Genomic DNA, 27754 nt, shown 5'->3' on the forward strand with positions numbered 1-27754 from the left:
GGCCAATCAAGAAGCACAGACATGGCTACAAAGTTTTAACACAGAGCTAGTCTGGAAATCTTTTCGCGAAAAGTACATGGCCTCTACTTATAGTCAAGGATAGAGACCCGGAAATTTCGGGGATTCATTTTGAGTCAGTCTAAAATTCATAGACATGTGTTATCATCTACCCACACTTGCTTGCCTATTGGCTGATTGTTTACTGCAAAAAAAAAAAATCTCTCTTTTCAAGTGGGCGGTCGTGTTTCTACCACTCCACTGCCAGTTGGCATTAAGGGGGTGCCTCCCATTTCAGGTCATGACTTTATATTTTTTAAGTTAATCGCAGATAAACTTGTAGAATTCTTAAATGGTTTAACTTTTATGGAATGAAAAATATATACGTATCATAGTTTTTGGATAATTACCTGCCAAAGTTACATTTTTATTGTTTTCGGGGCGTACAAAAAAAGAGAATGAACTGTAAACCACGAATAAAACTTTTCAGGTTTAAAGCCAATGGGACTGACTACTTCATGATAGGGTTTGTATGTGTATTACAAAACCTGATTCTATTTTGCTTACCTGTCAAAATCCGCACAGATTTGAAGATTTCGAAAGGCCAGGTAAAATTAAATTAAATTTTCTGAAAGAAATTACAAACTTTTCTTGAAGAAGCCAAAATCATTGCTGTTAAACCTAAAGGTTTTAGTCCTGTTTTCCCGTTGATTCTCTACATTTGCACGCCCTAAAAAAGTTTAAAATTTAACTTCGGCAACTAATTATGCAAGACGTATGCAATGAAAATAAATATATATTTTTTTCATTTTATACAAGGTAAACCATTAAAAAAAGGCCTGCATGTTTAACAGCGTCTCACTCAAATACAAAATAATGACCAAAAATGCGACGCAACCCCTTAACTGGCTTTATATTCAGAGAAAGGGAAATGTTGAAATATTTGCAGTCCAGTCAACATAGCAATGCAACTGTATATATATTTGCAGTCAACTTGCAACAAAAAAAATTCTCGAAATTTTTGGGTCTCTAGTTAGAGTGTGCGAGTTTTCTAACATTTATCATTCACATGAAATAACTTCATATTCAATTCGACATTTCATATACATATATATATATATATATATGTATGTGTGTGTGTGTGTAAATTAAATGTTACGATAGACACAGCAAATGAAACTCATCAAACAATATAATAAAATGAAATGATCGTAACATGTATTAAGCCTAGAACTATTACACATTAATTTTAACTTTTTTCTGCAACATAGTAGGTACAGTACATTATGCTTTGAATATGAAACAAATAATCTGTAAAAATGTATATGATTTTTTATCAGTATTTTTTTCATTTTACAGTATTTTGCATCAATTTTTCTTGGAATCCTGTGAAGTGTGAAAAAAAAAAAAAAAAAAATCAATATATTTATGATTAAAAAAAATCAATATTCGCGAATAATTATATATTTGGTTAAAGTTTAATAAATAATAGTTTAAAAAAAACAACTAAAAAACACACTTTATATAGAAAACCAAACTAAAAAATAGAAAATAAATGTTAATAAATTTGAATTAAGAATAGTATAATTTTTTTTAATAAATATAAATTAATAATAGTGTATATAAGAAAAAAAAATATTTTATTTAAAAAAAAGGCATGGGGTGCATGGTGTCAATAGTTATAAATATTTTTTTGACATATATGAGTAGAAGGATTATCATTTCGATAATATCTTAAAAAGCACCCCACAGTTAAAATAAAATCGATAAATATTGTTTTGTCTCAGAAGTGTGTCTAGATGTGGCTCAATTTTTTATTTATTACATGACTTTACTATTAAAGTGAATTTGAGAAGATATTGGCTGCTTCTAAAATATATATCCAATATAGCGTGTTGAAGAACTACAGTACTCAATAATTTCAATAGGTATCCTGCTATGAAAATCAATATTTTGGGAAGTCTTTAATGTTTATTCTAAGTCAGCATATCTGATGGGTGACCATCCTTTGTTTGCAAATGTCTCACAAACAAAAAATTTTCTCCCATTTGTTCCAGTCCGATTCCACTGTAAGTTTCATTTGCATGCAGTTGTACCAAACTACACTGGAGTACCTATTCTAAGAAATGTTTTAAAATTTATATTTTCTTTGATTAGGAAACGTTCACATTCTTTGTTGAAACCTTTAATCCACTGTTAGCATTTGAGTTTCTGCCCGTGAATTTCTCAATCATGAAATCTTTTGCATTTTTCCCTAAATTTTTAGTTTTAGATATAGTTTTTTTTTTCAAGAAATGTTTCTAACAGTTTTTCCAATTTTTCTTTTTACCCAACTAGGTATAGATTCAGCACTTTTTGTTTTTTACTCAAAATCTTCCAGATAAAAATCCTTAAACTGTAAGTTTTGCTCTCTATCCAAATATGTTTTTGATATATCATCTGTCAAACTTATCCATATTTTCCGTGTTTGATGTATTTTACTTAATGATTTACTGACCTTGGCATAGTTTGGAGTATTTGTAACTGCTTGGTGTAGATTTGCAGGTTGGTGTTAGAGTGGAATTTCAAAAATTTGCCCATCAGGTGTAGCTATTGAGGTTATGGATATGGTGTTTGATTTACCATCTGCTGTTGGTTTCACAGCAAAATCAAACCTCAATTTTTCCATGTTACGTGAAATATTTGCAGAAAATGTTGTTTTATAATAATGTTTCACTCGGTTAATTGGTAAAATGAAACAAAGACGTAATTGTGTTTCTCTATTTAACGAAAGAAACAACATTTAAAGCCCTTATTTCAGGTTTTTTTCCCTTCATATTTTTACAAATATAGATAATATTCTCTTCAAGAAAGTATATTGTTCACAATAATCATAACCCATTCTCAGTTTTCATTTAATTAAATGTCACAATATTTAGTAGGCTTTGTTTATATCGCGCCAAAGACAAACTAAAAGAAAAGAGTTCGCACATGAGCGAAATGGTTTTCTTTACAAAGTGCGAACTCTTTTCTTTCAGTTTGTCTTTGGCGCGATATAAACAAAGCCTACTAAATATTGTCAAATTATATAAATTGACATAAATCTTATTTTGCAAACTGAATAATGGAATAATCTTATCAAATTAGTGTATTGTCATCGGTCTTAAATAAATCTACAAAGTTTGAATTATTCTGGCCGTTAAAAGTGGGTCAAAATCGCACCCAAAGGAGTAGGTTATAAACATTCAAACATACAAACAAACAAACATACAGGTGAAGCTAATATAAAGCGTGTAAAAACAAGATCTGCAATAGTTTTGATAAGGAATGCCAAAGAAATATAAACAAACGTAAGGAATAGGTACAATGGTAAGTCGTGTCTTAGTTAGAAACCACTGGTGAAGCGGGTAGCTCCGCGGCACGGCATAGCGGCGAAGGTCAACTGACGCTCGAATCAACACGTAAAAATGGCGCGTCACTGGATGGGTGCTGGCCCGCTGAAGGAGGGAGGATCTAAGCGCGCTTACTAGAAGCACCCCGTCCAGAGGACCAGCGCTGGATTGCCGCCACGGCAACCTTGACCTCGTGCAGGGCGCATTACAAGGGAAACTTCACACTTCAAAAATCCGCTTGAACCATATTACAAACTGTTCAGTAATTCCTATTTAACGATAAAACCAAGCAATAAAGCACACAACATAAGTTCACAAATGTGAAAAAAAAAAAAAAAAAAGGTTGCGAAAAACATTAAAGATTTTTACAGTTGTCTGACTATTTCTGTCATTATGACCCCATAACCCCCTTCTGTTCACCCTCCAGAGAGGCGCTTTTAAGCGTTGCACTTTACGTTAATCTACAATGAGTCATCACCACATCACCGGACGTAAAAGACTTTCATTTCAATAAACAACAAATTCCAAAGCTCCATCACGCCATTGACGCGGAGAGTGTCGGAGGGTAGTTATGGAAGAGTGACTGAGGGTAGTATCGGTGGTAGTACTGGAGGGTAGTCAAGGAGGTAGTTACTGAAGGCTTGGAGGGTGTGTTGGAGGCTAGTGTCAGTGATTGTTACCGTGTGCAGTGTCGTGTCGGCAGGTAGTCAAGGAGGTAGTGCCAGTGTGTGGTGCAGGAGGGCTGTGTTGGAGGCTAGTGTCAGTGGTTGTTGTTAGAGGGCAGTGTCTTGTCGGCAGGTAGTCAAGGAGGTAGTGCCACTGTGAGGTGCAGGAGGACTGTGTTGGAGGCTAGTGTCAGTGGTTGTTGTTAGAGGGCAGTGTCTTGTCGGCAGGTAGTCAAGGAGGTAGTGCCAGTGTGTGGTGCAGGAGGGGTGTGTTGGAGGCTAGTGTCAGTGGTTGTTATGGAGGGCAGTGTAGTGTCGGCAGGCAGTCAAGGAGGTAGTGCCAGTGTGTGGTGCAGGAGGTGTGTGTTGGAGGCTAGTGTCAGTGGTTGTTATGGAGGGCAGTGTAGTGTCGGCAGGCAGTCAAGGAGGTAGTGCCAGTGTGTGGTGCAGGAGGTGTGTGTTGGAGGCTAGTGTCAGTGGTTGTTACGGAGGGCAGTGTCTTGTCGGCAGGTAGTCAAGGAGGTAGTGCCAGTGTGAGGTGCAGGAGGGGTGTGTTGGAGGGTAGTGTCAGTGATTGTTATGGAGGGCAGTGTCTTGTCGGCAGGTAGTCAAGGAGGTAGTGCCAGTGTGTGGTGCAGGAGGGGTGTGTTGGAGGCTAGTGTCAGTGGTTGTTACGGACGGCAGTGTCTTGTCGGCAGGTAGTCAAGGAGGTAGTGCCAGTGTGTGGTGCAGGAGGGCTTTGTTGGAGGCTAGTGTCAGTGGTTGTTACGGAGGGCAGTGTCTTGTCGGCAGGTAGTCAAGGAGGTAGTGTGTGGTGCAGGAGGCATGTGTTGGAGGCTGGTGTCAGTGGTTGTTACGGAGTGCAGTGTCTTGTCGGCAGGTAATCAAGGAGGTAGTGCCAGTGTGTGGTGCAGGAGGTGTGTGTTGGAGGCTAGTGTCAGTGGTTGTTACGGACGGCAGTGTCTTGTCGGCAGGTGGTCAAGGAGGTAGTGCCAGTGTGTGGTGCAGGAGGGGTGTGTTGGAGGCTAGTGTCAGTGGTAGTTATGGAGGGCAGTGTCTTGTCGGCAGGTAGTCAAGGAGGTAGTGCCAGTGTGTGGTGCAGGAGGGGTGTGTTGGAGGCTAGTGTCAGTGGTTGTTACGGACGGCAGTGTCTTGTCGGCAGGTAGTCAAGGAGGTAGTGCCAGTGTGTGGTGCAGGAGGGAAGGAGCGCGGCACTCACTCGTCGATGGCCGGTACGCAGTCGGGAACGCCGGCGCGCTGCAGCCGCTCCACCTCCTCCTCGGAGCAGGTGTTGTGGTAGCTGAGCACGTCCAGCGCCACGCGGTACTTCTGCTCGGAGCGCGCGATCGTGTCGTACAGCTTGGCGTGGTGCAGCGCCAGCCCGCAGTACACGGCGAACATCTCGAACGCCTCCTCGTCCTCCTGCGACCACCGGGCGGGAACAAGCACTGCAGGGCCGCCAGTCCGCATGTCCCCCCCCCCCCTTTTACATCTCAGCATGCCACAGTCGAGCTGTTAACATCACCATGGTCACAAATGTAAACGTAATATACGCGTATCACAAAACTTGGAAGCTTACCAATGATTTATATCAGCAATAGACTTGTAAATTTCGTCATCCGGAAAAAAAAATTGATCTCACGCATCATTTACGAAAATTCTCGACACTAAACAGGCTTTACCCCCCCTCCTCCCTGGTTAAGCCACCTGCCTTCGCTTCGGCCCTGAAGAAGTAGTGACGCTGAATCGTTAAACGATCAGTAGTCACACAAATTACAGAGAAAGAGGTTTAAATGTTTTTTTTCCGGATTATCGAACGTGAATATAATTTTAAAGTTGGATTAGTAAAGATCGCAGGCTTTCGCGACCATTGTCTAGAGTTGCTTGGCTTCTGCTCCCTGATTATGGCGACTGCATCGTCGACCGAAACGTCGGCGATATCTTCGCCTTCGACGCGGCTTCAACCCAGAAGCCGAGCAACTTTAAAGTGTGAAACTTTAAAAATGTGAAATCGTGAACGTGAGAGACATAACCCGATGGAAAACAGAGAATGCTGAACTGAAATAAAACGTACGTACAAACTCAAAAAAAAAAAAAAAAAATCGCAGTAATGCGACCTGGTGGCCAAAATTTAAATTTGAGATCCATAAAAAAAATCTGAATGCGAGGTGCTGAATTACAGAATGCACCGATTCATAGAATGCAGGGTGGGCACCAGTGGGGGTCCTGTTGAAATTGGAATTTTTTTAAATGTGTGTTTACCTTGATAGGACAAAAATTACAAATACGTTGGTAATAAAATCCATCGGAAACCTCACAAGTTATCCACTGTTCGAAGATCACGTTTACAGTTATTGCCATGGTAATGTTTAGACTTTATATATATATTTATTTATTCATAAACTGTAGGGTTTCAAACGTAGTACGTTAAAAAAAAGGTGAAGCTCGAAGAAATAATTCTCCCCCCCCTCCCCGGGCCAATGGGAGCAGGGAGCTACAGGGATACACAGGGAGATGCAGGGAGACTCAGGTATACGCAGAGAGACGCAATGAGACACAGGGAGACACAGGGAGCCACAGGGAGACGCAGGGAGACACAAGGAGTTGCATGGAGACGCATGGAGATGCAGGGAGATGCATGGAGACATAGAGAGATGCAGGGAGACACAGGGGGACACATTGAGAAGCAGGGAGACGCAGGGAGATGCAGGGAGACATATGGAGACACAGAGAGACGCAAGAAGACGGAGGGAGACGGAGCTACCTTGAGGAACTTGCCGGAGTGCTTGTTGACCATCTGCACGACGCCGATGACGCCGTCGCCGATGAAGATGGGCATGCAGAGGATGGAGCGGGTGCGGTAGCCGGTGAGCTGGTCGACGGCGCGGTTGAAGCGCGGGTCGCAGTACGCGTCGGAGATGTTGAGGACGTCTCCCGTGAGCGCCACCTGGCCGGCGATGCCCGTGCCCAGCGGGAACCTGCGAGACAGTGCCACTCACTATGTACACGTGAGCGAGGTGAACACATTCAGCTTTTTACCCTCATATACATGAGTAAATTTACCAGACGATTATTTTAATTCGTATAAAAGTATTATTTTAAGCAATAAATAAAGACTGGAAAATTTCGCGATTTAATGACCTCCAGGATAGACTCCAATATCCTCTACACACTCGGGCAAATGTCAACTTTTCATTGGCTGCTGACTTGTGAGTCGTCTCGACTGGGTGGCCTGTGATTCGACAGTTCAATGAGTGAGGGTCTCTAATTGGCCCTCAGTCCTCCAAGATTAACAGTGGACCAATGACAGAAGCAGCAGTAAGGTATAAATATTTGAATTTTAGCATAACACGCAATGAACCCGCGAATTTTTCAGGTCTCTACTCTGGGCCAATGAGAAACGCCCGACAAAAGGTTTATCGAATCACAGGCTACTACGCTGGGACGTATCACAAGACAGCAGCCAATTAGTGGGTGGCATTTGACCGATTGTACGAAGAACTACGGAGTTCATCCTACAGGTCATTGAACCCGCGAATTTTTCCGGTCCCTATCAACGAGTCTGCTGGTTTCCCCCCACCTGATCTCCTTGGGCGTGGGCACGATGGACTCGAGGGGGTCGTCGTCGGCGTCCTCGTCCGAGCTGGGCACCCCCACGTCGAAGATGCGCGCGTACAGCTCCTGGCTCTTGGCGTCCACGAGGAACAGGGACGCCCGGTCGGCGTCCACCAGGCGCTGCGCGAAGTTCATGATCTTGATGACCAGCGCGTCCATGCTCACCATGTCCTGGAAGATGGACCTGCCCGCGCGGGGGAAGTCACATCGTGATCCGCGGGGGCTCGACTCCCGTCAACTCCTAGCAACACTCGGTCCATGACTGAGGCCGGTGGCGGATCCAGAGGTTCACCTCTAGGATTTCAGAGTAGCCAGAGAAAAAAATGTCTTCAAATTACTAAATTTGTATTTTAATCTACTCACACTACACAAAAAATCCAACCACCAGATTTTATGATTCTACAAGAAATTCATTAATTATATTTTATTACATTTTATTGGTTTCAGAAACAATCATTTTGTCGGCAATATGAATGTAGCAGACAACTGGTTTTTTTTTTGGGGGGGGGGGGGGTCACTTGCTCCTGGTGCCCCTTCTTGGATCCGCCACTGGACCGAGGGCGGTATTCCAAGACGTCAGAGTGAGGTGACTTGTCGGTCCAGACGGCGCCACTATCTCGTGCATGGTCACTTTTTTGTGATCATCGGAGGGCGCCAAGCGCGTTGGTGTGCCGAACGAAACTATCCTGGAATACATTCTGTAAGCACGTCAATGACCATAACAATAAATGATCGAAAACGGTTCTATTTTTTTTGCGACGGTGGTGCTGCTATCTCTAGTATTTTTCCCGTGACGATTGAATCGATTGTTGCTAAAAAAAGGTCCGCTAGAATGCGTTGGAACACAGTTTCGAGCCTCGCGCGCAGGGCAACGTTTATTAAAACAGTTTGGACACGTTCTGGAAGGATCGTTACCACAACGCCGAAATACCATAACACCGAATGTCAAAATTGACTACAACGCCGACAGCTAGAAAACTGCTGTGTACCACCGAAACAACAACTGAATTCATTTGTGTGTTTCTTAAATTTACCTTAACGCCGAAATACCACAATCACACCTAACCTTACCTAACCTAACCTAGCATAATATAACCTAACCTAACTTAACCTAGCCTAACCTAACCTAGTCTAACCTAACCTAACCTTTGTGGCAGTCCTGCAATGACATTTTTTGGCATTAGTGTATTTCGGCGTTGTGGCATTTCGGCGTTGTGGTATTTCAGCGTTGTGGTGCGCCCCCTTTTTGGAATGCGAGGTCACGGTCGTGTCCTAACGAGGCCTTGCTCTCGAGCGTCTCGGAACACCGGGCCGTTAAGCGGACGAGGGGGAGGGCTGCCTCACTTGACGACGGTGAGCAGGAAGTCGGCCAGGCGGCGCTGCTTGTTCATGGACAGGTAGAGCTGGGCGTAGTGCAGCGCGATGCCGCCCCACACCAGGTAGCTGCAGGCGATCTCCTCGTCCTCCTCGTGGAAGGGCGGCGACCCCTCGGCCCGCCACAGCTCCACCACGGCGGCCACCTGGCCGTCTGGCTGCACCACGGGCTGGTACAGCACGTGGCCCGCGTCGCCCTGCCGACAAGCCGGGGGGTCGCTATCTGCCTTACACCGCGCGAGCGCCCGGGTGGTCTCCCTCATTCACGGGGACTTGGAAAAATTCGCGGTTTCAACGACCACTAGGATGGACTCCACGATTCTCTATGTATAGAGACCCGGAAATTTCGCGGATTCTTTTGGCCTCAGGATAGAATTCAAAGTTGTAGGTGTGCTCGACCCATGTTTACTTTCCCATTGGTTGATTTCTTAGCGAGAACATTTTTATCCTTTTTATTTGGCACTACCTGATTCGCTTACTTCTCTCCTAGCTGAGCATCATTGGCTCACGGTCGTAGAGGGGCGTGTCCAGATAACTGCGTGCCAATCATGAACAACAGTGCGAGAGTGTGAAGGTTTGCATTCTAGTTTGCGACTAAATGAATCCGCGAAATTTCCGGGTCTCTATCTATGTACTCGGGCAACTATCACCTGGTCATGAGCTACCGACTCGGGACACCTGTTTTTACTGCGATTCTTATGATTCGACACTTGTTTTGTTTGAGTGTTTGCCATTGGCTCAGAGATCCTTCAGGTAAATTGCGCTCCAATCACTGACGCAGCATGAAGCTAAACGAGTTCTGGATTCCAGCCTGCCTTGGAAGGAATCCGCGAATTTTTCCGGTCTCTACAGTCATTCAATGGTTCAAAAGCAAAATTTTGTGTCATCCCTTGCACGTACCGCAAGGATTAACCCACAAGGTATATAGTTTTGGATTAACAATTCTTAAAAATCTTTGTTTTTTATACATTATTGATAGAGACCTGAAAAATTCGCGGGTTCATTTCGTGTTATGCTAAAATTCAAATAATTATACCTTAGTGCGGCTTCTGCCATTGGTTCACTGTTAATCTGGAGGACTGAGGGCCAATTAGAGACCCTCACTCATAGAAGTGTCGAATCACAGGTTACCCAGTCGAGACGACTCACAAGTCAGCAGCCAATGAACAGTTGGCGTTTGCCCGAGTGTGTAGAAGATATTGGAGTCTATCCTGGAGGTCATTGAATCCGCGAAATTCACGGGTCTCTAGCCATGACTCTTAGAAAAAAGCTACAGTGTTTAGTGAAATACCTTGACACGAAATGAAATCGCGAAATACAGGTGTCCCTAACCATCACGCGTGTTTTCACACGAGTAGTTGGAAGACGAACCTGTATGGGCAGCCAGTCGGGGAACCTGAGGTCGGGCTCGGTGCGGGACAGTCGCAGCGGCTCCTTGGTCCTCGCCACGTACTGGGGCACTGCCAGTCCCGAGCCCAGAGCCTGCACCTTGGGTCCGGCGCCCTCCGACCTGCAACACCACCGCGGGGTCACACCTCCCTGCCCCGCGGGGGGAGCCTTCTTTGCACAGACGAGACAGCCAAAACCCGAAGTTCCCCGAAGTTCATGCTCGCTTTCCCCCCCCCCCCCTTTTTTTCCTCATTGTATAAACCGGTGTGGCAATAAATTTTGCGGTCGATTCGGGTAAGTTAGCTACATTATAAATACTTTAAAACATTGTGGATGGTTGGTTATATATTAGGTAAGTATAGCTACATTAAAAAATACTGTAAAATCATTTTATGGTTGCTTAGCAAATAACGTTTTTAATATGTAGCTATCCAGGGCTAGGAAACCGTTTACATGGTTATACGGTATCTTTAATGTAGCTGTCCTAACCAAATCAACCGTCCACAATGTTTTAAAGTATTTATAATGTAGCTAACCTAACCTATATTGACCATTAGTATCCTTTTATCAACACCGCCATATTTATTTACAATGAACAAAAAAAAAACCTTGAAGATGCACGATCGGACGATTGGCTCTCTCGTCTGTGAAAAGGATTCCCGCCCCGTGGCGACTGGCGAGGAGATTCACGTGCGTAGGAGAATGTCCTAGTTACAACGGCATATTTTAAAAGTCTAATTTGGACCATCTGCAACAAATCTTACATCAAATTCAAGGTAAACTATAATTTGCAACCTTTGGCTATATGGCACACATCCAACCTAAAAGTCCAATTCTTCCCACACTTCGGTCAACAAGTTCGGAGTAATGCAAGCAGAGAGCCTCTTCAATTCCGTGCCTCACCTCTGGAAAATCATTAGGTAACAGCGGAACGTTGGTACGATCTTTCATAAAGCCCCAAAAGACGAACCTCTGTCGTCTCCACCGTTACGACCAAATCCAACGGCCAGGGACTTCGACGTTCAACCACTCTCGGGCAAACGAGATCCCAATTGGGAGGACCTCCATCCTGTTGCCAAATAAAGTTTTACAGGTTCACCCTCTACCAAATCGCCATTTTGCGTAGGTGGCGCTGCAAGCGAGAAAATAACGAAGCAGTACTCTCGCATGCGCTTATCTAAAACTGTTTGAGTTACTCTTTAATCGTGACCTCGAACCAAAACTATACAACGCTTGCAGTTGATACTATTAAAATTTATAACTGAGACATTCTTTTATGGTAATACTGTAATTTTCGCGAAAAGATTTCGAGACTACACAGTTAGAAATTACTGTAAATTCACGGACTTTCCAACGAAGGATTTAACTCAAATAAACTAAGAGGTCTTCGTGATTTCAAATAACTGAGTTTTCTTAAGAAACTATGTCGTGTTCACACGTCCGAGTTGTATGTTTCGTTCCAAACTAAGGTAAACACACGCGTGGACAAAATAAGAGTGTTCTCATTGTAGAAGTGACCAGTTTTTGAATGTTTTTGTTGATATACCAAAAAATATTCTTTTGGATTCATGTTAATGTATGTAAATTCAGTAGCCCGAAATTTACGCAGATCGCTGCATAATTTGTAACCAGTGTTAGGTATTTGTAAATTGAAGGTGAACATTTTTAGCGGTGTAGCTCAGAGTTAGAACACTGTATGAATTGTCTGTGTTTCGTGGTTGGATGAGTTTCTTTCAGGAACATGCCTTCTGTTAGAACACTGACCACAGCAATTCAGTACCGAAGCAAATAATGCGTCCTAAGTGGCCCGATTAACAACATAAGACACTGGATTCTCTTGCAGACGGCCGCCATCTACAAGGAAGAAACAGCCGGTGCAGACATACCATTTTGCAGTCTAATGGACGTTCAGATTTTATTCTCGAGAAAGGCCTGCCCTTATTGATAGGAATGGATTAAAAAAATCCCGTAGTTAAACCCAACAACTTCCATAAAGTCCTTTAAAACTGTTTCCACAACGCAACAACTACAATTCAACCAATGTTTTGCGTGTCCCGCAAACACAGAGCGGACAAACAGCTGGAAAAAAAGAGAATTAACGCAATATCAATGTATGCTTGGCCACCCTCTGTTCACAACAGGAAAAACCTTAAGATTCATTGACTCCTAATCAGACGCCCGAATAATCTGTGTTCATTCACGTTAGAATTTTTTTAATGTGTAACATCTTAGCTTTCGGTAAATTACTATTGGTATGAGTAATTTCGTGAACGGAACGGAAGTCGCATGTAACGGAAATGTGTAACCACGGTGTTTCCATCTGTGGTGGATGTCGTGAACCGAAGTTCACAAAGCCAAAGGAAAAAAATTATAGTTTTAACTGTTAGATGAATGTTTTAATAAAATTATTTGTCGACTATCAGGTCCAAAAACGGTGTTTAGTAAATTTTTTTCAAGACTTTCTCGCTTTTATCGGAGCCGATTTATATTATAGTCAAACCTTTAAGTCTGCAAAACGAATGATTCGATAGTCACGTAGCTGCTCCGGCAGCGAATTCAAGATGCGGGTGCGGAAAATACGTGTGGTTCGCGTCAAGAAAATGTAGTTGTTAAACACGATTTACTTACATTTATTAAGCACGACATTATTTTAAAGATTTCTACATTAAATTTCGTGTCCGAGTTTCGTATTATAAGTAGGGACCGGAAAAATTCGCGGGTTCAATGACCTGCAGGATGAACTCCATAGTTCTACCTACACTCGGTCCAATGTCACCCACTCATTGGCTGCTGTCTTGTGAGACGTCCCAACGTAGCAGCCTGTGATTCGATAAAGCTTCGGTCGAGTGTTTCTCATTGGCCCAGCGTCATCCAGGTGAGTTGTGAGGCAATAGCAGAGGCAGCACTGAGGTAAACCTATTTGTATTTTAGCGTATCGCGAAATGAATACGCGAATTTTCCCGGTCTCTAATTATAGGTGTATTTGCAACCGAAGTTAGATGTTACACAACATATCTGGCGCGCACTGAAAGACTCTCTCGCATGTTTTTGCTTGTTGTAAAAGTGGAAGATAAACCTTGTTGGCACGGCGTTCGGCTCGGCGAGTCTAGTTCTGAAGTGCGTCATGTCCCCGATCCGGGAGGAGCGAGAAGACTCGTCACCATTTTCAGGGATGCAGTTAACGACTGAAAGATCGACCGAAACGTCGGTGAAATGTTCGCCTTCGACGCCGAGTAACTCCAGACAAAAAACCGCGAAAAGCCTGCGATCTTTATTGGTATTCAAGTATTAATTGTTTGCAGTTTCAGGTAGTTCATCCTGGAGTGGGGTTAATGAAGTGAGTTAAGGAGGTTTTTTTTTACCTCTTTTTAACTCTCGCTAAGAGTTTCCCTTCAGTCAAGAAGTTCCAATGGGCCTACGGGTATTTTTGTCTTAGCGCGTTGTAAATGGACAGAAAAAAAACTGCGTTCTAAAAAGAAGCTATGAGTAAAGAGAAACTAGCAGTACCACCACATAGTAATACATGATGACATATAAGCGCGTGTTTGTATTACGTTTGTATATAAGTTGCACTTAATTAACTGCATGATATGAGAATTTCCATAACAATCAGAAAAAATTATTCACCAGGGCGGTTTTCGCATTAGCTTGATCTTTGACTTTAAAACGTAGATTTTTTACGGTGTCAAACCATGTCGAATCCTTTCGCGAGTTCTGACCAGCCACAATAATAATAAAAAAAACCTTTGAATCCAACCAGAAGTTGTGTCGTCTCACAGTTAGCTGTCTTTTGTTCGCAAAAAAAAAAAAAATCAATTTAAATGTTGGAAACGTTTCCCGACCGCCTCGCCAGTAGGATATTTAACGACGGCTTTAAAAAAATTTTTTCGGAGTATTATTTGGAGTTAAGTAAGTTAGCGTGAAGATGGTCGCGGGGGCCCACAGAAGAAGAAGCGGGGATGGAAGGGGAGGGTGACGGAGGGGGAGAAGTTCGCAAAAGTTCCCGCTCGCGACGCTAGTTGACACAGTTCGTGCAGGAGCATTCCCTGGGGAGAGGGGTGAGTGCAAAGGGAAGGGGTATAGGACAGATGACCTAAACGACTCTGTTTGGAATGCAGGGCGGACAGTCATATCCCGTGGAGTGCGCTTCAGTTAACCTTCTGCGGAGCGGAACGACATCGAACCCCCCTCCCTCCCCTTCCCACCACGCGAGGACGACTTCTTCGAGGGCACGGTAGGTCACCAACACGTCCCTTTTTTTTATCACCGTCGTCCCTGAGGGAAACTTTAAAGTCACTGGCGTTTTACGCGACGCCATCTAGCTTATTGCCCTCGCCTGGGGAGTGGGGAGTTGTGAGATGATAAAGAAGAGGACAATAATAGCTTAAATGCCTGTACGTTATTCTCTTATAACTAGGGACCGGAAAAATTCGCAATTTCGAAGGCCTTCAGGATAGACTGCACATTCCCCTGTACACTCGGGCAAATAACGCAAGTTCGTTGGCTGCCGACTTGTGAGTCGTCCCATCCGGTTTCTCCGTGATTCGATCCTTCTTTGGTTGAGAGGGTTTATAACTGGTTGAGATTCGTCCAGACGAACAGTAAGCCAATAGCAAAATCATTATAAAGGTATATGTATTTGAATTCTAGCCTGTCGCTGAATGAATCCGCGAATATTTCCGGTCTCTACTTATAACCTTTAGGTCTATGAATTTTTTTTATTATATGCATTAAGTAATATTCACAAATAAAAGTATAATATTTTTTTAAGCAGTCAAGTATAAGTGATATCAAAAATACGCATTTTAATTATATGCATCATTAAAAGAGTTTTTTTATTACGTGGATTATTTTGGTTGAAGTTAAAAAACCCGTTTAAGATTATTATAGATTGTGATATTTTGTTATAATTTTAATGAACTATTAAGAATAAGCTATAGTATACATGCGATGTCAGTTACTTAAAAAAATAAGAAAACCGTTATAATAATAAAAAACCGGAAGATGCCGGGTACTTTAGCTAAATGTACAATTATATGTATAATCTAGATCCATTGTGTCATAAATATTTTTCTGTGATAAAAGTTATGTATTCAAATTTTGAACATTTTTGTAAATACTATTTTAAAATAGTTTAGCGTTTTAAAATAAAAAAAATAAGTATAACTTCTAACGCGCATATATACGTATATGCACAACTTATATTTGTTATTTTAAAAGAAAAATCTAAGACTTGTTCGCATGACTAGGTCTAATGAAGGCAAACCTGGTTGTTTATAACATGATTTTAACCGTTATAGATGCGCGTCTAACATAACGCCTGCAAAACGTATTCTAGACTACCCGCAATACTTTCCTGTGTGTGGGGCAAGCCTACTCAGTTTATTCTCGTGCAACTCAGGGCCCAATAAATAATATTCGGTTGGCTTCTTAAACGATTAAAATTGAAAATGAAGTTAATTAATATTTGTACAATGTTTCGGGTGGAATTAGGAAGGGAAAGTTTACTAAAGGATCAGCGCATTGGTAGCTAATATTATTCGCGAAAATGGCGTTACGTGCGTTGAAAGAATAAATAACTTTTTTTGACGTGACGTCTAAAAAATCGATGAACGCCGGCTGCACCCACGAAAAAGTGTCCCGTTACGCAAATTGTCCCGTTACACTGTGTCCCGTTTCGCACATTGTCCCGTTACGATTTGTCCCGTTACGCTCATTGCACGCTTTCGCCGCATCTATCTCTCTTCCACTCGATTGGAACAACCATCGATTTGACTTTTTCGAGGCACATTAAACTTGAAACACTCCCATTCGTTTCCTACTTTTCCTATCACCGTCCTATCCTTAACAGAATAACACAGATTGGAAGAAGTTAAATAGCAAACATGTATGAAAGTTATAGTTAAAAAAATCTGTTCGTTACAGTAATAAACATATTTGAATTAACGAGTACAAATAAAAGTAAATTTATCAATTAAATTGTAGATTTAATTTCACTACTTCTTTGTATCCATACAAAATAGTGATAATTCAATAAAAATGATTCAATTTTATTCATAAAAGTATGCAATAATTTCATCAATGTTTTGTTATGACGTTATTACGTTAAACTATCGTCCGTAAACCGACTTTACAGACAACCAATTTTTTTTTTAAAGAAATAGTTGGAAATACAAGCGGTTTTGAATGTCAAGCCATATAACGCAAACGTGCCGCCAGGATGAGATAATAACAGGCCGAGGCCAGGAGCCAAGGCAGTGTCGGAAGCACACAGCGCGCGGAAATTGCGTCGTTCCGAAGGCTCTGGAAGCACTTGGACCCCGGGCGCGACTCGCGGGCGCGCTTCACCCGGTATTGTTGCCCCTTGGAAGGACAGCCCTTCAGGAATTTTCTGACAGTGGTTAGTTTAGGTTAGGTTAGGTTAAGTCACTTTACAAACTAACCACTGTCAGAAAAATCCTAAAGGGCTGCCCATCCAAGGGGCAACAAGTCAGACAACCTTTCAAAAACACTACTGTCAGAAAAATCCTGATGGACTGCCCTTCCAAGGGGCAAGTTTTCAGGATTATTTAAACACTTAAAGAAACATGTTTTCAGAAAATGGATGGGTAGCCCTTCCAGTCGCTGTACAAACAAACCATTGCCAGAAAAAAATCCTGAAGGGCTGCCCATACAAGGGGCAGCATGTCAGTCACCCCACACGGTCACGCGCGTCGCACTGTGCGCTCGTGTAAACCCGGCGGCGCGGGTTGAAGTCGCGTGTACAGGGTGTTTACGGACAACACCGACAAAGCCCGACGAAATGATTTTTTCTTTAAAAGGAGTTACGCACATTTCAAAATAAAATTGAACTAGGCGCTAGCATTATTTATTTTTTAAATTGAAAACTAAATGCAGCTAAAGAAAAAAGAAAAAAGTAATATTTCTCAAAATAGCGATTTACACCTGAGGAATTATAATCGACAAGATATCATTAACTTTCATTAATAAAATAGGTATGGCTTAGTGATATAAAATTAAATGCAAAATACAGAACCACAAACTTAAAGAAAATTAATAATCACTCTTGTTAAACAATTTTGCCTATTAATTCGCAAAAGGTATCCACAGTGAAATATGTTCTTTATATTTCTGGTGAAATAATAATTATGTTCCCCCCATAAAATTTTTTTTGTTCAGCATGCGCAGTAACACAACAAACGAGATCGCTTAATCAGCTTATTAATGTTTGGAATAGTTAGACATGTAAAAAAAAATATGTATTAGTTAACTGTTATAAACCATTTATGTCCCTCGCAACTCAATACTGAACTATTTTCAATGTAAGTATATCCAGTATTCGATTGTGTTGCATTCGATTGCAATCACGAAAAGCCGCCTTGAGATACGCATCTGACGTTGACCTCAGAGCGAGGAGTGTGAGGCAGCATCGGACACAACGTTGGTGGGAAGCGCGACGCTTTACGTCACACACAGTGAAAACTCTGTCCCCTCCCCTCCCCCCCAACACCCCTCAGCTAACACGTAACTGCTCCTTATCGAACGCCTGCCGTCAGATATCGGCGCGACAGATACGCGGTCAGCCTTGAATAAATCACGACGTGAACGTCATGCGTGGAAATATATGGACGAGCCTGATTTACGGGCGAAAGGGGGGGGGGCAGCGAAATTACTTCAGCTTCCCCCCACCCCCCGCCCCGGGCGCAATAACATATGTTTTTCAATATCGATGTCATGGCAGCCACACTACAGAAATGAAACTTCACACGTTAATAGTCCACTTGAACGGTTAAACAAAAATATTCAGTAATCCACTAACTTTGCTTACATTAATTATTAGTCTGGCTTTTATTTATTCGTTATTCCTCACCAATTCAACGAGCAACTCATTCCTGAGCGTTGTACTTCTCGTTACTCTCTGATGTCTCATGTAATGAAGTCTCACTTAAAAAAAAAGAAAAAAAAAATGTCATTACAAAATCCACATCCTAATCCATCTAGCAGAAGGCGAATGACAGCCAAATGAATTTTTATGGTTTAATTTTGGTCGGATTGCGCGCTGCAAAAACAAACCCTCAAAATCAGTTCGGTCACTTCGAGCCAGTCTGTGTGTCGCCATTTTACCGACGGCGCCGTGATTGCTTGGGTTCCTGTTGATTCGTAGGGCTATGCCTTTCAGTTATTTTTGTACTGTATTTTTTTATTCTCTTGAGTTGCGCTGTATTTCGTTCAATGAATAGCGTTCATTCAAGTGTGTCTTTTTTCATATTTCATTGAGCACAGTTTACTTGTAAACCTACTGATTGACTTAACTTTCACAAAATGACTAAAAAAACCTCTGCACATTGCATAATTTTTGTAGCTAATAACCTGCCAAAGTTACATTTTTAACGTTTTCTTGCGATACCGTTACGGTATAAAGTACAGAATTACACAGACAGAACCCTTTTTTTTTTAGTTTTAAAGCTATGCTTCTATTAATATAATATTAATTTGTTAAAAAATTAATATATTTTATTTCACTTGGCTGTCAAATTCTTCCAAGTTTTAAGAATTTTCTAAAACTCGTTATTGTTACTGCAGAAAAAAATGTAACTTCAGCAGATAATTAGGCAAAACAGTATGCTATTTATTAAAAATGTTCATAGTGTGATGATTAGGCAACTCAAAAAGTGTTCAGTTGGACAGTGTGTTAGGTAAGTAAGCATATATCATGAGTAGAGACCGGAAAAATTCGCGGGTTCAATGACCTCCAGGATGGACTCCAATATCCTCTACACACTCGGGCAAATGCCAACTGTTCATTAGCTGCTGACTTTGTGAGTCGTCTCGACTGGGTGGCCTGTGATTCGACACTTCCATGAGTGAGGGTCTCTAATTGGCCCTCAGTCCTCCAGATTAACAGTGGACCAATGACAGAAGCAGCACTAAGGTATAATTATTTGAATTTTAGCATAACACGAAATGAACCCGCGTATTTTTCAGGACTCTAATCATTAGGGACCGAAAAAATTCGCGGGTTTATGACCTGCAGGATGAACTCCATAGTTATACGTACATTGGTCAAATGTCACCCTCTCATTGGCTGCTGTCTTGTGAAGGTGTCCCAATGTAGCGGCCTGTGATTCGACACAGCTTCGGTTGAGTGTTTCTCACTGGCCCAGAGTCGTCCGGGTGAGTTGTGAACCAATAGCAGAGGCAGCACTGAGGTATAAATATATGAATTTTAGGCTGTTGTGAAATTAATCCGCGAATTTTTCCGGTCTCTAGTTATTGTTAGAGACCTGAAAAATTCGCGGGTTCATTTCCGTGTTATGCTAAAATTAAAATAATTATATCTTAGTGCTGCTTCTGCCATTGGTCCACTGTTAATCTGGATGACTGAGGGCCAATTAGAGACCCTCACTCATAGAAGTGTCGAATCACAGGCCACCCAGTCGAGACGACTCACAAGTCAGCAGCCAATGAACAGTTGGCATTTGCCCGAGTGTGTAGAGGATATTGGAGTCAATCCTGGAGGTCAATGAACCTGTGCATTTTTTTCCGGTCACTAGTTATTGTTAGAGACCCGGAAATTTCGCGGATTCCTCTGGCCTCATGATAGAATTCAATGTTATATGTGTGCTCGACCCATGTTTACTTTCCCATTGGTTGTTTTCTTACCGAGAACATTTTTATCCTTGTTATTTGGCACGACCTGATTCGCTTACTTCTCTCCTAGCTGGACATCGTTGCCTCACGGACGTAGAGGGGCGTGTCCAGATAACTGCGGTCCAATCATGAACACAGTGCGAGAGTGTGAATGTTTGCATTCTAGCTGGCGACTAAATGAATGCGCGAAATTTCCAGGTCTCTAGTCATTGTGCATGGACGACGACCAGGGCTGGAGACACCCGCCTGCTGCTCTGCGGCAGGTAGAGGCCCAGCTGCTCGGGGTCGCCCTCCTCGGCGAGGTAGAGCCGGTGGCCCTCGGCGCCCACGGCCGACGAGATGCACCCCGCCAGCTCCCACAGCACGTTGCCCTGGCTGGGGTTCCTCTGCAGCGAGCGCGTCAACTCCTGCAGCATGTGGCGCTTGTCGGCGTGCACGCAGAACTGCAACAACACCCCAGTCCCTCCCCTTCTGCCGAGGTCTCGGTCTGCCTCGCAGGGCCCGGTCCGGTCCAGAGGTCAGAGACAGTTACAGATGGAGCACAAACACAGTTTGCAGGTATCTCTCTGCGGAAGCCAGGGGAAGTAAGGGGGAAACAGGTCGCCGCCGTATTGTGCAATGAAGAAAATCGTATTCTCTCATAAGTGATGTATAGGGACCGGAAAAATTCACGGGTTCAATGACCTCTAGGATGAACGTTATAGTTCTACGTACACTCGGCCAAATGTCACCCTCTCATTGGCTGCTGTCTTGTAAAGGTGTCCCAACGTAGCGGCCTGTGATTCGATACAGCTTCGGTTGAGTGTTTCTCATTAGCCCAGAGTCGTCCAGGTGAGTTGTGAGCCAATAGCAGAGGCAGTACTGAGGTGTAACTATTTGAATTTTATCCTATCGTGAAATGAATCCGCGAATTTTTCCGGTCTCTAGTGATGTATGTATGATGGTGGGAAAGTGCATGAATATTAAACAAGTAAAGTCTGTTGACTCGAGAAAAAATGATTGTGTACAAGAGTATGTAGTAAACTACATTTATATTTACTGTATAAACAAATGGCCGCCATCTTCTTACGTGAACAAACTGGCCACAGTGCTCAGAGCTTATGCTCCATCTGTAACTTTCTCTAGTCTCTGGTCCAGTTGCGAGATTTATTGACGTGGATTTTCCGACAGGAAAATGAACGTCTTCAATCTCAGGCTGAGGATTCGACACCGCTTAGAACTCGTAAACTATGAAAGCTAAAGAGTTAGCAGAGCAGAATTTTTGCTCGTGGTCGTTATAGGTATGACTCACCCGGTTGACATTTGCAGTGATGACGTAATGAGCGTCGATGGGGAGCGTCGAAATGAAGTCAGTGAGAGCTTACATCCGAAAGAAATAAACCGATTAGCGTGACATTGAACTTTAATTTGCTCGTGAGTGAGCAGTGAGTGGTGCTTGTTGAGTGAGATAACTTTAAAGTTACAAACTTTTTGGTTTTGGAGCCAATACTCGCAAAAATGCCTAAGCGAAAAACGGGGTTATGTTGGAGAAAAAAGAGATAAAACAGTTGCCCGAGCAGAAAAAATTAAAAATGCAGAGAATGGGGCAAAAAGTAGCCGACAGAAATGAGCCAGTGGGGCAAAACGAGCCCCCGAAAAGAGGCGCGAAATTTGTTCTCGAGCGAGCCTCAGCCGTCCGCCTCGCGAGAAGCGACGGGGAATGCAGATAATTGTCTGGTGATGGACTGGATGTGATCTCTGTAGATTCTGATGCTGACGTGGAGTCAGTTGAGCCCGTGGTCGTGAACGATGGGCCGAGTTCGTCGCGGTTTGGTGTCGCAAATTTTCTGGCCTGGCTGCCCGACCGTCAAGTAAGACAATCATCGGATTCACATAAAAAATAAATAAAGCCACATCAATTTTGTTAAATTATTTAATATGTTTCGTACACAATATTCCCATTAAACGCTATGGAAATGCATTAAACAAACCCCTGGCGGTTCTAGTACAAAATACAGCCTACCTAGATTTTTTTTTTTAAATCTAGAGTTTACCCTGAGTATATGACGAAATTACAAGTATTTTGCTAATATAATTCATTGAAAACTTACAAGTTATGCAATGCGCTCAGGTTATGTTTACAGTTATGGACACTGTAACGTTTACAGTATTTTGATTTTTTTTTTGTAAATTGTGGAGTTTTAAAATTGTTACATTGAGCAATCGATAGAGACTGGAAAAATTCGCGGATTCCTTTCGAGACAGGCTGGAATCCAAACTCGTTTAGCTTAATGCTGCGTGAGTGATTGGACCGCAATTTACCTGAAGGACTCTGAGCCAATGGCAAACACTCAACAAAAGAAGTATCGAATCATAGGAATCGCAGTAAACAGGTGTCCCGAGTCGGTAGCCAATGACCAGGTGATAGTTGCCCGAGTACATAGAGAATCGTGGAGTCTATCCTAGTGGTCATTGAAACCGCGAATTTTTCCAGTCCCTAGCAATCGGGAATTGACTCGATAAATTATTTTCCCCAGGGCCTTTGGTTTCTCTCAACGGCCCTGTGAGAAAGTTACTCGTACCACAAGTAACAAGTGTTCAAGTGTTTTCAGTACACACGAAAAAAAAAACTTACACATTAGGTAGCCATAAAAATCAATTAAATCGACTTAAAATAAATAATAACAAAATACCGATTGTAAAATATCCACAGATATTCGCGGATTTACGTTTATATTAGTATATTTACGGATGCTCAGGTTATTTAATTCGAACACGAACTCACAAGAATCGTCTTAAGAGTTAAAATTAATCGGATGGAGTCGCAAGTAAGGATACGCACGAGTAGCAACAGAAAACCCAAAACCTCCTTTAAAAATTATCAAAAGACAATAAACTGATCAGAGTTTGGGAAACCTTCTTCGAAAGTTGTCAAAACGAAAGCGAACAGATCACATGAGATACATCGCCTCTGACCAGGCCAGAAAGCCAAGAGAACTTAGAAGCAGGTCACACAGTAATTGGAAAACTGCTGCAGTCAATCACCCGAGGTAGTTCCAGAGAGCTCCAACCCACACAGGCAATCATGAAGCAAAATCTATCCAGATAAACATGTAAATATAAACACCTTGTAATTTCAACCCACAGGTCCGGAAATAACTCTTCAACGTTGACGGGTCTACAACCCACAAGCCTAGCAAATCAAGAAAACATTCTCCTTTGTTAATTTCATTGAAATTGTTTGAAAAAATAACAATAGCCGAACAGGTTATAAAAGCAAATGCCTGAAAAAAAGGGGGAAAAGGAGGGGGGGGGGTTTAAGCATATAAGGGCACGTTCGAGGATACGGTCTCCTTTTCAAATAAGTTTTGATATGATTAGATAATAATATATTTTAACAACAACACACGCGGGAAAGTATCTCTGTTAAAAAAAGGCAGGCCTACGAGGAGTTAAAAAATTTACTATTCATTTTAAATCTTTAAATATGTTGCATTTCAACACTGATTAGAAAGTAGGCCATGTAATTGCAATATTGAAATGAAAACAAACATGATAAGTCACGTGGAGCTAACAGGTAACCTGAGCAAAGGTTATTTTAGAAAAAAATAAAATGATATGAAGGCGAGATTGGTAGGGGGAAGGGGTGATAATATTACAGCTTGATTACACAGGTCTGCGATGAAAAAGTTTTTTTTAAAAATGTCGTATCTAAGTTTCTAGGCAACACAAAAGATCCTGCGTATAAAAATATTTTCCAGGAAATGTTAAACGCATATAAAAATTTAGGCTGTAATATGAGTCTGAAAATTCATTTTTTGAAGTCTCACATTGTTTCCCAAAAAATCTAGGCGACTACAGTGAAGAACAAGGTGAACGGTTTCATTAGGACATAAAAGAGATGAAAAGAAGATATCAAGGCCGTTGGGACGTTAATATGATGGCGGACTATTGTTGGATGATACACAGATATGAAATAAAAAATCATAAACGAAAACCAACAAAACGCAGATTTTTTTCAAAAAGAAAACGTTATTATTAATTGTTTTCTTCATGTATACCTTAATGTTGTATTTTTAATAGCTATAGACTCAATAAAACTTTATAAAATATTATAAAATGATTCTCATTCATTTTATTAAATTTTTGTTTTGTTATTTTTCGTATTCAAATACTATATCATCTAAATCTGATAAATGTGACGTGGTATATATCATACGAATACCGTTTTCTATTACTTTTAAGACAATTAAAAAAATATTACCTAACCATTTAGCAATTTTTTTTCGCAGACCTGTGTTATTATAAAAAAAGTAGATGATGGAAACATAATTAATGCCTCACCCCTCCCTTTCAAACGCGTTCTGAACACGCCACTGGCTGGTTCCCCGCGAACGGCAGAGCCGGTCGGGCGGCAGAAGGCATCGGCAGCTGCAGGAGGGCGTAAGTTATTCATGCGCGCTTCGAGCTATTAGCCGCTTATCAAACCACGAGCTTCCAGACCGCCGCGCCGAGCCACCGTGTTTGTGTGTGTTCAGTCGGTTCTTGAAGGAGCTGAGCTAACGGCCCGGGATACACACCACCAAGCCACTCTTGAAACATTAATGTTTTTCCAGCAAAGGTTATAGTCAGACGAGAGAGTTACAGCACTGCGTAAACAGATATCTCGGCGCTGACAGGATTTTTCTCCTCTTAAGAGACCACTCCAGTGTTTCAGGGGCACTACGCAACCCGCGTTAACCTCATAAGATTCAATGCTATTTTAATTTTGCTTATAACTAATTAACTAATATAGATTTCGAAATGATGCTTGCTTGATATGTAAGACAACGATGCTCTTATCAAAGCCCCTTTCTTCAAAAACCGTGCATAAATTATGGTTCAAACCTAGACAATACACTTATGCATATTAGTAAAGATTAGAATAAAACCATAATTTATGCACGTTTTTGAAGAAAGGGGCTTTGATAAGAGCATCGTTGTCTTACATATCAAGCAAGCATCATTTCGAAATCTATATTAGTTAATTAGTTATAAGCAAAATGAAAATAGCATTGAATCTTATGAGGTTAACGCGGGTTGCGTAGTGCCCCTGAAACACTGGAGTGGCCTCTTAACACGGAAGCACAGTTACTGAGCATTATGACCTCATTCAAGCCGTGCTGAACAGAAGAATTTATCGCTTACGAACATATTCCAACATTCACTTCAACTACTGTCGCAGTCAGGTTTCAGAGGTACAGAACCGAGGACCATGGCATGTTTACGGAAGAAAAAGAAAAGGCAGAACATTTTTCGGTAAGAAATAAAGGGAGGAATTTACCCGAAAAATATTTTATAAAAGTAATATCGATGATAATATTTTTTTTTCCTCATACAAACCCTAGAAACAACCGTAAGCTGAAAATAAACCTTAATATATTTTTATAAATGATGAAATTGGATGCATATTACAGAGATTTCATTAAACTTTACATGCACTGTTATTAAAAGGAACTCGAATTTTTTTTACTTGGATTTGGTTTTTAAGTTTAGGTCGAGAAGAAGAGGAAAATGGGATGAAATACAATTTCTGCCTTATTATGATAGCATTTATATATCTAATGAAATTTAACTAAACATTCCATAACAGCGTATAAATGAAAGTTTTTTTTTAAACTTGATTGGCTATCAAATGTGCCTGTGACTCACCTTCCAACGGGATAAACTTGTCTTGCGGCCATTTTTAGCTGAAACACAATTATAAAAAAAATATTAGGCAATTGAAACCACAAAAACCCACGAAGACAGCTGTCATAAGCAGTCTGCAAATAAGATATTTTCACTAATAGTTCTGAGATTTAATGTAAAATGACAAAATCACTTGTCATTCTGCACACAGCAATTCTACGGGTGCCAAATCTCCATGCAGCGTGTTCGTATTGTGATGATTATTCAAAATTTCCAGCGATGTCAGCAGGGGATTTTTGTAGTTAATAACAACACCATGAATTTACTAAGATCGAATGAAGATTTTGTGCCGTGAAAATTGGTAATTAAAATTTTCACAACGTAAAAATTGAAAACCTTAGTTCTTTCTCTTTTCTCACGTTACATCCGAAATGGTTTATGTTGTAGGTCTGATCGTCAGATTGCTAGTCGACTGTGTCACGTGTGCGTGACCGGGGCATAGAGTAATGATGACGTGGACCGATTATTGTCTTCTGCGCATAGGCTCTTCATTTGTCTAAGATTTGCCAACACATCGCTAAAAATAATAGCTAGTGTAGGCAGTAACACAGCAGTAATTTAACATACTCGCAATTTTGTCAAAGTTGTTTCGATTTATTTGACGCAGTACGGAGTTTAATTTACTGGTCACCAAATATCGAAAAAAATCCGAAAACTTTTAAAACACAGACGTCATTCCACAGGAGGCAAAAACGATGTTGATTTTATGAAAATTGCGTGAGTTTTCACTGTTGAACCTTAGCGCGGCGAAAGAAAATAATTATTTTAAATAAAATTATTTACAATTTAATTTGTTTTTACGATAAACATGAATTAACAAGAGAAGCCCGGGAAAGAAATTCGTTTTCTACTGTTTTACAATTTCAAGTTGTTGCCTCTTGTCACGACCATCCCAACCCAATTTCGTGTTACCCTTTTTTTCATTGATCAGTTATCGTTGGCTCTTATAAACACGCGAACGCTGCAATCACTGATTGTGATTACTCTTGGATACCGTCGCGTCGTCATGAATCATTTCACTGACGAATCAGACTGGCCGGTTCACTTCTGTCGTTATATCTGCTTTTTATGTTTTACCGATTCCTTACGTAGCGAACAAATCGTAAGGTTTCATTCGCTCAAAGATTAAGCGCGGCTCCAGAGGAAGGGCGCAGGGGGCGACAGCCCCTTCCGAGCCCAAATTTTACTTCTTATTTCTTTGTAGGGAATATTAATGTTAACTTAAATACTTTCGTTAATGTGCTGAACTCTTCTTTCAATCTAAATTTGTACGAAAATACTAAATTTCAGTATTTGAGACCATATATTATGTGAATATCCCAAGGGCAATGTCATGATTATTAACTGCATCCTCCTGTGTGCGAGAGCCCTGCCTGAGAGGTCTTCCTGGAGCCGCCATCGTCAAAGATTCGTTCATTTTCGAACGGATCGTTAGGGGCATGCAAATTTCGCGAAAAAGATTCCGAGACTAGCAGAAAAGTTAAAAACACTGTAGCATCGTCTGAGTTTCTTAGTTGGGTGAGTTTCTTTCAGGTCAATGTATATTTTTACAACACCGATCACTGTGAGTCAGTGCGGAAGCAAACAAGTCCTGATTGGCCCGGTCAAATAATACAATGACTAGAGACATGCAAAATTCGCGGATTCATTTCGCGATAGGCTACCATCAAAACAACTATACCTTCGTACCGCTTCTGCGATTGGCCCACATTTTATCCGGGGAACTGTGAGCCAATGGGAAACACTAAACCAAGAAAGTGCCGAATTACGGACAGCCTATTTGAGACGTCTCGCGCGTCAGTAGCCAATGGACAGGTGTCATTTCCGCGAGCATTTAAAGGACTGTGGAGTCTATCCTGGATGTCAATAAATCCGCGAATTTTGCAGGTCTCCATCAATGACTTATCTCGCAGACGGCCGCCAATCACAAGGACGAAACCACTGGTATAGGTATACTTTGTTGCAGTCTAATAGGCGCTCAGA

General features: G+C 41.6%; 1 protein-coding gene across 5 annotated transcripts in view; it reads right to left on the reverse strand.

The window, feature by feature from the left end:
* Positions 1–27754, reverse strand: part of LOC134542396 (probable 3',5'-cyclic phosphodiesterase pde-5) — a 176474-nt gene that overhangs the window by 20298 nt on the left and 128422 nt on the right. For all 5 annotated transcript variants that reach the window (XM_063386594.1, XM_063386595.1, XM_063386593.1 and 2 more), the window contains 7 exons: positions 25733–25770; positions 20309–20505; positions 10394–10532; positions 8993–9219; positions 7614–7832; positions 6798–7011; positions 5253–5455 (listed from right to left, as the gene is read on the reverse strand). In XM_063386594.1, the coding sequence (XP_063242664.1) occupies positions 5253–5455; positions 6798–7011; positions 7614–7832; positions 8993–9219; positions 10394–10532; positions 20309–20505; positions 25733–25770 (1237 nt within the window). The remainder of the gene's footprint in view (positions 1–5252; positions 5456–6797; positions 7012–7613; positions 7833–8992; positions 9220–10393; positions 10533–20308; positions 20506–25732; positions 25771–27754) is intronic.

The sequence above is a fragment of the Bacillus rossius genome, assembly GCF_032445375.1.
Source record: "Bacillus rossius redtenbacheri isolate Brsri chromosome 4 unlocalized genomic scaffold, Brsri_v3 Brsri_v3_scf4_2, whole genome shotgun sequence".
Classification (NCBI taxonomy): domain Eukaryota; kingdom Metazoa; phylum Arthropoda; class Insecta; order Phasmatodea; family Bacillidae; genus Bacillus; species Bacillus rossius.